General features: G+C 35.0%; 1 protein-coding gene across 3 annotated transcripts; it reads right to left on the reverse strand.

The window, feature by feature from the left end:
• Positions 1-1,398: 1,398 nt before the first annotated feature.
• Positions 1,399-11,118, reverse strand: LOC114320098 (uncharacterized). Of its 3 annotated transcripts, none has more exons than XM_028267198.2 (5): positions 10,544-11,118; positions 8,543-8,699; positions 8,139-8,189; positions 2,884-2,976; positions 1,399-1,750 (listed from the first exon to the last, which is right to left on the reverse strand). In XM_028267198.2, the coding sequence occupies exons 1-5, from the start codon at positions 10,687-10,689 to the stop codon at positions 1,691-1,693; spliced, it is 507 nt and encodes a 168-aa protein (XP_028122999.1). In that variant the 5' UTR covers positions 10,690-11,118; the 3' UTR covers positions 1,399-1,690. The 3 variants fall into 3 exon arrangements, with proteins under 3 accessions (XP_028122999.1, XP_028123000.1, XP_082740061.1); XM_028267199.2 differs by having other exon boundaries at positions 2,884-2,942; positions 10,544-11,080; XM_082883935.1 differs by lacking the exon at positions 10,544-11,118 and adding an exon at positions 9,939-10,160 and having other exon boundaries at positions 8,543-8,707.
• Positions 11,119-11,349: the final 231 nt, after the last annotated feature.

Genomic DNA, 11,349 nt, shown 5'->3' on the forward strand with positions numbered 1-11,349 from the left:
AGACTGGACGGGTAGCCAACGTTGCGCCAAAAACCAAAAATCCATTTACCCATCCAGTCCATAATGATACCACCAGCAGCGACAAGCCCAGGGTTGTTTTTTGAGGCACCATCGGTATTGAATTTGAACAGGCTAGGTTTGGGGGGTAGCCAAGAGATAACGATTGGTGGAGAGGGGTGAGGTTGCTTGGTTGGGGAAAGATATTGCTATTCGATGGCAGAGGCAATGGCCAATGAGGGGTTAAGAAAGCGAGGGTTAGAGGTGGAGAGACACCAAGAATTTCAATTTTTCCAAATGAACCAGTAAGAGATTGGAAAGAGAATTGACTAATCGGCAAATGAATGGCGGGTTAGGTTGGAAGTACAGTTGGATTTAATCCAACCAGCAAGAGGGTGGGCGAAAGAAGGTAGGGCATAGGTTGGGATTTGGAGAGCATCCCAGAAGTATTTGGCAAATTTGTAGTCCCTAGGGACGTGAGTGGTGGTTTCGGGTTGGATAAGGTAGCGAGGACACAGGTAAAGTCGCTGGTGATTCGGCGGAGGCAGAGGTTGTCTTTGGTACTAAGGCATTGATGAAGAGTGAGCTAGAGGAAATGGGATATTCTAGGCGATGTTCGAATCTTCCAAAGCCAAGACCAGTTATCGAAGGGGATGGTGACTATTATAATATGTTTGGATGTATAAATTTTAATCTAAAATTTGAGGTTGAATTTGGTAATTAAATTGTAAAATATATATATATATATATATATATCGATTGTATGATCATTAATATTCAATCAATTTACTTTTTATATGAATAATTGACTCAATAAATCTTACAAGATAATCTATTCAGATCATAGAAATTGATACTAAGGTGTATCCCATTACTAAACAATAGCCCAATTGTGCCTTGAGTACAACGACTTAACCCCCTCAAACCCCTTTCAAGGAGACGTTATTTGGTGGTGCTGTAATAGTACTCCACACATTTGTCATGTGTCAAACTGTCTCCAAATATTCAATAATTTTTTTTGAATTCTACTATTTTAATTAATAAATATTAAATTAGAGTGTCATATGAGCTCATCTCAAGACCACTAAATAATTTATCACTTTCAAGAAAAAAAATCATTTGTCACATCCATTGCAAAAGAGCTAGAAAATGAAACTCTTCAATGAGTGTATGAACAAATCAGCGACTCCAATTGGTCCAAAGTTGCGCACTCCACATCGCAAATGTTTATTGACTTCATAAAAATAGTCACACACACAGAGAGCATAATGCAAATGAAGAACAAATGCAAACAGAGAAACTTCAACCTACAAACTCTTTCAACTTTTGCTCGAACACCATGTTAAATAACCAAATATCCTAAAAACTTGAGTAATTAAAAATTAAGTCCAACAATGTATATGAAGTTATCCGCAGTTGATGCAGCAAAAACCCACCAAGCATCTCTTAATTTTCAAGAGTCATTCACGGAATAGTACATATACTTTCATACATACTACTTGTATAAACATCAACAGAAACTAATATTAAAACACTATCCAATTTAACTTACTTCATGCAATTAAGAGCTGATTTTACAGCAGTCCTGTATAATCTTCCTAGCTAATATTGATATGCATATCTATCTACAACAACAAATTGGTGACACAGAGATTGAATCGGTCTCAGTGATACTGCATGGTCCGCCACCCACCTAATTGGAGTTCTTCATTAGATATGCTACTAGGCATCCCAACATGGCTCCTGCAAGAACCTGTACCACACCAAAGAAAATTCATTGCTGCTAAACTTAGTTTTTTTATTTATTTATGTTTTATTAAGGGGAAAAATATAATGAAAGCTCAATAAGCCATTTTGAGGATGATTTTCATTTTTTTTTCTTCTTTGGTCATGTTCCTCCCCTTTTGAAAATGGAAAACAAAGAAAGACCAACACACTGAGAGCCACTAACAACTGTATTTTGTGGCAAATTGCAAGTGAAGAAGATACAGTAAGCTTGTGGTTAATATGTTTTCCAAGCAACATGCAAAAATAAATAATAACTCTGGAACCTAATAATAGGTTGAGATTTGAGAGTTAATGATGATATTTAAAGTTTCCTTTTCCTAGGATTCGAAATCAAGCACAGCATTGTGCTCCATCTAATTTTATGGAAATCATTTCAAGGACAGCATTTATAATAAATCTAAAACTATCAATGTGGAAAAAAGAATGGTGAACCAACCAACTGCTTAGCTATTTCTAAATGAAAAATAATAATGACATGAACAACAGTGGCAAGAAGTGTAGAATGGAGGATACAGCATATTTTCCAAAAGTAGTACCTACTTTTTTTCTATGATAACGTAAGAACTTTAAATTTCTTCCACACTTGGAAGACGAAATTTCTATAGGAGAGTAACACAGAAGGTTTTAGCAGTCAAAACCTTTGTCAGAGGCGTATTTTGGATTCTTAGGTAGTCTTTGGTTCAATAGAATAAAGAAATGATCATTCTTTAGTTCCCATATAGAATAAGCATTCCTTACAATGGTGAATGACATACCTTTTACAATGTATTTTTTGTTACTTTTTTTAGTAGACCAAACATGATAATAAACATTCTGAATTCCCATCACAATATCATCAGATTTTACTACAGCACAAACTCATATATATCTTGTCATGACCCTTATTTTAAATCCCAACTCAATTTCTTCAGAGCTTACATCAACATTTTATGTCTATTAACTATCGTACATATGTATAATCAAGTTGAAAGTTTGCAACAAAAAGGGTTTTTTCTTGTAACTGTGTACAATATTACAATTTCAATGAAAAAGAAAATTAAAAAATTACAACCTTAAAGAAATTAAGATATAAGCATTTAGAGCATAATGTTAATGAACCTGAAGCGGAGTATGCCCAAGTGAATCACGCAGAGGCCTGGAATTGGATAAAGGGTGTTCTGGAGGAAATTCACATACAATTTGGTTCAACAACTGCAAATAGCATGGATTGACATGGATTGAGATAGACATAAGAACACAATAACATAAAAAGTTTTATGCTCCACATCTATATCTACCTATTTACCTTCTTGCATAAATTCTTGCATGCATAGTCAAATCAATAGTACACCAATGTTCAGATTAGAATTGGAAAACTTATTCGAGTCCGAAACTAGATGAGAAAAAAGTTTAAACACAGCAATATATAATTATGAAGAAACGGAAGAAAGAAAAGGGAAGCTGCAGTGAAAGAAGAAAAACTCTCCTAGACCTCAAAATCCGTAAAATAGCAAAACCTCAACACTTATACAAATGCCTACCTGTAATTTCAGTAACAGCCATGAGAGAGAAAGAGCTGAACCTGATATGCAGGTAAGCCCTATCATTCTTGGCAGGCTGAAGTTAACTGGTTGGTTGGCAAATTTAGTGAAAAAAGCTTTCATAATATTGTTAGGAAGCTTGCTTGGCTGCAATGATCTATTACATTTGACAGGAAAGGAATCGGAGAACATTCAGAGGTCTTCACAGAACCCCTCCTCTGATTTTGCAACAAATTAAGCATAATGTCAGGATTAGATCCTCTCAATTTCATGCAGTCAAATGCTATGCTCTTAATTTTTCAGTTTGTAAGAATTGGAATATTTCCTTACGTTTTTTTAGCATCATTAGCTGCTCCTCTTGTAATGAAAGGAATGCCTTCCTTAATCATGTACTACTTTTTTGGTAATAAATAAATACTCTCTTATCAGAAAGAAATAGGCTCCGTTTGTTTTTAGAGGTAGAATGGAGGAGATTGATAGTAAGTGGATTTATAGTGAGGGGAAATACTCTCTTATCGGAAAGAAATAGGTCCCATTTGTTTTCAGAGGTAAAATGGAGAAGATTGATAGTGAGAGGATTAAGTAAAATTGTGTTTATTTTGATGGTAGTTGTTAATGTGGGGATTGTTAAATTATTACCTTATAAAAAAAAAAAAATATTAAAACAAATAAAATTATGATTTTTACTTAACAAAAGATACAAAAACATTAAACATTAATGTTAAAAAAAAATTCCCAACATGTAAATAAAAAAATAAAATAAAAAAAAAAACAAAAAACCTAATCCCACGGGACTGATTTCCTAATTGTAACAATCCTGACTCATGATTAAAGTTAAACCATGATTTCTTATGTCTAATAAGTTGTTAAGATCAAAATTGGAATTAATTACATGTGCATCGCATCATTTTGTGTTTATATCTGTTTGACGTAAAAAGATCTGTTCATGTTTATACTTTGTTCTGCGAATTAAAGGTCTTATTGGCATTCGATACAGAAATTGACTTAGTATATGTGTTATGTAGAATTTATAGAATTTTATGATAAGTTTAATTAAAATTCGATTTGGAACGATTAAATTAGAATAATTAATGTTACTTAGCTTAGCTTAAGCCAAAACTAATTAAATCAATTCCATGAAGCCTATTTAAGACCCACTTGACTTTACTAGTTTATTTTTGCTCTCACTACCTCAATTTGATGCCCAAAAACGTGAGAGAGGGAGAGAGTAGGAAGATTTGGTCCTAGGCTTGAGAATTGAACTCAATTAAAAGGAATTGCTAGAAAAGAAGAAGAACTTTGGAGATTTGATCATCTATCTCAAGAATTTAGCACCTAAGGCCCAATTGAGCATCTAAGGTAAGAAGCCAAGTCTCTAGTCTTGAAATTGAGTCAATTCATCCATGAATTCAAGTGAATTTAACTATGAGATGTAAGAATCAAGCTTAAGAAGTAGAGAGGAAGATCAATTCATACATGCATGTACATTTCATTATATTTGGAGCATGTTTACTAAGAAATTCTCTCATGCATGTCATAAATTGAACTTAGTTGTAGGAATTCATCATGTTTTACATCCTCTCATTTCATTTGATCATGATTTGGAGACTTGAAACTTAAATCATTTCATGCATGTCATGTTTTTAGAACATCCATAAAGTTTAAGTTGAATTTGTGAACAATTGGCATGCTTTTGGGCATTGATTTCATGAAATGATCTTTAAATCATGATGTTTGTGAGTTCCTAAATGTTTTCCGGAATTTTGGCCCAAGAGGATGAGTTTTGGAGTGTTGAATTCATGTTTTGAACTTTGGAAGCAAATCTGAAAAACCCAGAATTTTGCTTCCACGCTCGAGCGACCACCTTTATTTTCACATTCCCGCTCGAGCGACAAAAGGGCGGCTTGAGCATAAATTGCATGCTCTCAGAAGTTTACGTGTTTTGTAGCACGCTCGAGCGACAAGACTTGCGCTCGAGCAAGGACTTGTGTCTCAAGCTCGAGTGAGCGTTGAGCGGAAAATGCACGCAACCAGAACTTTTTCACATTTTGCAGACCGCTCGAGCGAAGGAGTGTGCGCTTGAGTGACCACTCATATTTAATATGTCCGCTTAAGCAAAGGAAGCTACGCTCGAGTGAGACCCCTGTTTTTAGCAAGTTTTGAAAAACATTTTCAAGTGCAATTTTGCAACCTTATTCCATCCTAGGCATTCCTAGGCCATGATTAAGACATTATAATGAGGTTAAAGGCTAGTAACACACTAAGAACAAAAGAAATAAATTATGTTCAATCCGAGCGTGCACATTCAACGTATGTATCTGTCATGTTATGTAGGTCACGCACCTCAAGATAAGTGAATTACCTACTCTACTCATCTATTTGGAGCCACTGGTTATCTGTGAGTAATAACTCTGTAAAGTTATGTTTGACTATAATTATTTTCTGATAATATGAAATGATCAGTTTTCTGAAACGCTACGTTAACTTTTCTTTGAAATGAAATTGTAGTATCCTTAGCAGAGGCCCTCGCCCAGGGGACATAATATTGTGGCTTATGGTCATGAGGCCCTAGCCTAGAGAATAATATCATGGCCCAGGCCCTCGCTCGGGGGAAACAATATCGTGGCACAGGCCCTCGCCTGGAGGAAAGAATATCGTGGTCGATATATGAGATATGTTACCCGGTACCGGAGGGTCCTTCATGGAACTTGATATGCTTGACCAAAGAGACATGTTTATGCTAATGGATGTACCATACATGATTTGAATATGGATAAGACTATGATTCTGTTTCTGCTACCTGATTATGATTTTGATTTACCATGAGATTTGAAGTCTGTGATGGGCATCATTCATTAAAATTCTTTACTTTGTTATTATTCACTGGACTTCAACTCACTATTTATATTATCTATGTAGGTGAGCAGGCACGTGACCAGGCCCAGAGTTGACGGTCTATGTTTCAGTTTTTATCAGCCAACCTTTGTGCCTCCCGAGGAGGTTCCGAATGAAGTCAAGTTTTGTGGCTGTTTTTGTAATCATATTAGACTTTGTCTGTTTTGTTAAGCTTTTGGACAAGATTTCTGATATTATACTTCTAGGAGTGATATGTAAATGTTATATCTTTTGACATCACTCGTAAATTTATAGAAGTTTAAAATTATACGTCTCATGTATGTCTTCACAGCTCAATGAACTACGTATATTTTGTATATTTACTTCCGTAAACCTCTAACTATATGTTAATCTGTCAAGAGGCCTTTAGTAATCCAAGGATTACTGGCCGGTTACGATACTAAACCCATAGGGGCGGATTTGGATCGTGACACTAATACCATCTCCACCTCCTCCATTTCAATCCCAACACTAAGGCCCTATTTGTTTTGGGGTGTAAAGGTAGGGATGGGATTAGGATGGAGGTGAGACCCATTTAGTGTTGTGTTTGTAGAGTTGGGGAAGCGATTGAGATGGAGGAAGGGATTAGGATGGAGGTTGGAAGGGAGATTGGGATTGAAGAAGTGGAGGTGGTATTAGAAAAATAGTCCGCCGGACTAGAAATTTTTTATTTTTTACATGTTGGGCATTTTTTTTGAATATTAATGTTTAATTTTTTGTATTTTTTTTTGTTTTATTATTTTATATAAAAATAATTTAACAATTCCTACGCTAACAACTATCATCAAAACAAACACAATTTTACTTAATTCCCTCACTATCAATCCCCTCACCATCAATCCTTTCCATTTTACCTCTGAAAACAAACGGGGCCTAAGGCCCATCCTAATCCCATGGGATTATGAATCCCCCATCTATCTCCCAAAACAAACACAACATATAGTGAGTCCCACCTCCATCTCAATCCCAATCCAACCTCTATCTCTCAAAACAAACGGCGCCTAATAATAAAACAAAAGATTGATTACAGTTAGAACCACACCACACATTGGTCCATATATCAAATAAAGTGTAGACAACATGAGCACACTTGAACACTTCTGCAAGTTGTCTGATGAACGCAATGCATAGTTACAGCAACCATCTAGTTCATTCTTACAGACTTCTCCTAGTTTTTCTTTCCAAGTAATAGCCATAACCACAGCATCAATTGGGACAAGGATTGGAAAAGCATTCAAACTCTACTTGTAACAAGAGTTAAATGGATGGGGAGAAAGAAAATGTGACATTAAAAAACAAAACTCAAGATATTAAAGTTAAGTAATTGAACAGGAAATTGAACTCGATTACATGGCAATAAAAGACTTACATTTCCTAAGAATATCTACCATAAGAATTAAAAAGTTGAACAGCAAGTTCCCGATATAGATTGCAAAATGAGAAAAGATAAACAGAAAAGATCCTTGCTGGCAAAATCATCTATTGATTCAAACTTCTAGACACTTTTGAGCCTTTGGATGTGCCTTCCAAAGTTATCTATTCAAGTATCAGGCAGTACATATTGGCATCTATTACTTCAGGAAATTAATGAAGAGAGGAAGGAAACTGTGGGGTGGATAACTTGAAAGAACAGCCAACTGGAAATTGTAAATATCGATACAAAACACCAATAGATCCTACTGTGGATAGATAAATGATGTACGCAGCAATTAAAAATGAAATGAACAATGAAAAACACCAATGAGCACATAAACTCAATACTTGTTACAAAATTTGTAAGTGATAAAAGAATTCCTAGATGATTCTTGCAGGGTTGAGTACTCTAGACTTTTGTATGATTAATTCTCTCTTTTGATGCACCTTTTATTACAAATAAAAAATAAAAAATAAAAAATTCCTAAAAGGGCATCTCTCTTTAATTATGATAAGCAATCTTACTTCGGCTTGTCGACCAGCATGAAGTCTGACCCCAGAAGCATCATACATAACCTGCACAAATTTCAACAAGATCACAAGGATGTTCAAATAAGTACACGGAAAACCTTGTCAGAGAGTTGATCAAATTTTAGAACAAACCTAGATACATATTACAAAAGCAAAAACATTAATATCATAACAACATGATTATTGTAATTTGTAAAAATTAGCTTCAAATCTAATAAAGCCTCAAGTAAAGATGTCATAATATAAAAAATGGAATCAATCAATTCAAATGCAATATAAAAAACTGCAAATAACTTAGCCATCAGAGAATTCAGAAATAATAAACATAAGAATGCCAGAACAGAAACAAGAAACTAGAAACAAATAGGAAAAATAAAACCGGATTTTAAGATACGTACAACACATGCCAAGACAATTGCAATGGCAAAAGTTGGTCCTCCTGTTCCTTCTTGCAGACCTATAGCTACTGCTAAAGCCATCACAGTGGCAGAATGTGATGACGGCATTCCACCAGAACCAATCATCCTTTTAGAATCCCATTTCTTTTCTGTATACCTGATCATCTAGGAGAAACATGTTGAAAACAATGAGCTACTACACCAGAAAAATATATGCATTGAGTTCTTCAGTTCGATCAATTTCCATAAAGCTCAGAATTCTGAAGCAACCAAAATCCATCCCAAGGAGAATAGTGATGCAGTTAAACAATCGAATTTGAAGTTCCATTGCTGCAATTACTAAAATTTACAACTTAAATGAATCTCCAACAATCAAATAACAAAAAATAGTAAAGCATTGCAAGAGGATTGAAATATGGAACTATTAAAATACTTGAAAAAGTGGTTTATTTTTATGGTTTTAGAGACCCAAAAAGATCTCTTAAATCAAAATTTCTGAAATAAGATGAGAAATACCAAGTATAATTTAACCTAAATAGTATTATTATAAAGGTTTAATAACTTCATGATCTCATCCCCTAGAACATTACAGTGCATGGACCAAGTAATTTGACTTCAAAATCCAACTATTTTGTTATACTTATTCAAGAACTGTGAAACATGGAGTTATAAAGGGTATGGCTTTCAGTACATCTTCCCAAGGTAGTGTTAAAAGCATGGATGAAAATGTGATCTCTCAATGTAAGCCCGCTTACGGTAAGTTCGTGAGTGGTGTCGATGAGAGGATACGAATGGTGCCATTGAAATGGTTGTTGAATCAAAGACACATATCCATCAAAAAGGCGGAGTAAATGGGAAATATGGATAGCCCACCTTTGTCACGGAGTGAAAACCAGAAGAAACTCAATTAGAAGATTCAAAGTTTCAAACTTACGAGGGAAATACAATTTTTTATTTATTTTTATTTTTAAATGTTGTTTTTCTGCCTTTTGTACTGTTATGGCTCTGTCTTTTGGCTAGACTTTCTTTCCAGGCTACTTTGTGCATTTCCCTCATAATGGGGAGGTGTCGGCTTATTGGCTATACTTTGGTATGCACTTTGGGGTTGAGTCTTGAAATTTATTGTACATTGTATATTCTTTCTTTTTCAGTAATAAAATTGGTTACTTACCAAAAAAAAGGGGTTAAATTAGCAGTCTAATATAAGCTAACTAGCGGATCTGCTTGGCCTGCATGCATTAAGCATTCTGATAAAATTTTGTACTATCGTCTCTACTGAACAATGGGAAAGTACGGAGAAATTTTTAAAAATAGAACTTTATAAAGGCGTGTGATTGTCATCTCCAGTCTGCACCAATGGGCCTAAAATTATGGGTACTACACTAGGAAGAAATACCATGGGAAAAGCAGCACAACACAACAAGTCTCTAATTATCAGTCCGAGGGTCTCCATCTCCTGAACACAAAGAAACAGGCAAGACATTCCATACACATGCAATAAATCTGTTAGGATAAAGCTTTTCATTCACTACAGAAGTAGCTGAAGTTGAAAGGAATGCCATTTGTGCACATGAGTATATGTTACTCGCTCTCACCATGCCAGTGGCTTATTTCTATAATTTTCAAATAACAGCATGGTTTTACCACGTCAAATGCATAACTAGGGTAGGTATCAATGAATCGCATAACTGTACAATAATTTAGTACCAGAACTCCAAAATGATAATGAGAATTAACACACAGGAATTGCCATAGACAGCACCTAAAATGCATTTAAAAATTCAAAACAATCAACACCCTACATACACAACCGACAGAGTATAGAAATTATTGTGAACACTTATTGCTATGTCTCCAATTTCCTTATTGTTTCTTCAGTGTACTCAGAATAAATTCGAATCGACCATATCATTTTTCTATAATTCCAGTTCACATAATAACTCTTCAAGTAACAAAAGTTCATAACCCTAAACACAATTGAGAGAGAGAAACAGTACGGACCAAGTCGTGAAGACCTTGAGGAATTGGGCGATAGCGAAAGCGAGGAATGCAGAGAGCAGAGGGAGGTTGGGAGGAAGGAGTGCAGCTGGAGACGACGGCGGCGACGACGACGACGTCACATCGGCTGCTGTAATCACCTCGTCCATGAATCGAATCTGATACAGATCAATCGATCACTGACCGATCTCAACTCTGGACGAGACGATCTAGCGCAATCCCCTCTCTCTCTCTCTCCCCCCTTCACTTTCTCTCTCTAAAACTCTGCAAATATGCTGTTGTTGGGGGAAAGACGAGAACGCAAGGGGTTTATGGGAGAAGTGGGAGCCACATAGTCGAGACCGATTCTCCGTCGCTTGCTGTGTTTTGTTGCTTGTTGGCCGCATATGACAAAGGATTGGTTTAGTTTAGTTGTGGATAAAAGGTATCAAATTCAACCTTAGAATGTTTGTCTATTGGGTACAAATACAATGCAAACTAAATGTTAAAATGGCGGTCGTTTGGGGGATTCTTCTTCATTCTATCAAATCAAAGAAATGTAAGAAATAGGTTTTGGTTAGATTTCAAAATATAGTTTCACTAATGATTGGATTTGAGTGTTGTATTTGATTGTAATTTTTAAATATAATTTAACACTCATTTCTTAAAATTCATTTTAAATTATAATTATTACTTTTCAAAATTCATAATCAAACACACAATTTAAAATTTTTTTCAAAATTTAAAAACAACTTAATTTTTATTTTAAATATTTTATTATTATTTTATTTTAAATATTTTATTTTATTTTATAGGAATATTTTTAATAT

Source organism: Camellia sinensis, chromosome 8 (assembly GCF_055761805.1).
Source record: "Camellia sinensis isolate YWXY chromosome 8, ASM5576180v1, whole genome shotgun sequence".
In the NCBI taxonomy this organism is placed as follows: Eukaryota; Viridiplantae; Streptophyta; class Magnoliopsida; order Ericales; family Theaceae; genus Camellia; species Camellia sinensis.

Bases quoted from the DNA above. Each gene is read 5' to 3' on its own strand.
- LOC114320098 (XM_028267198.2), bottom strand. From the start codon at position 10,689: ATGGACGAGGTGATTACAGCAGCCGATGTGACGTCGTCGTCGTCGCCG. The intron at 8,190-8,542 runs GTACGTATCTTA...AAATTTGTGCAG, and splicing joins CAATTGTCTTGGCATGTGTT to GTTATGTATGATGCTTCTGG. The intron at 1,751-2,883 runs GTTCATTAACAT...GGTGTGGTACAG, and splicing joins TTGGGCATACTCCGCTTCAG to GTTCTTGCAGGAGCCATGTT.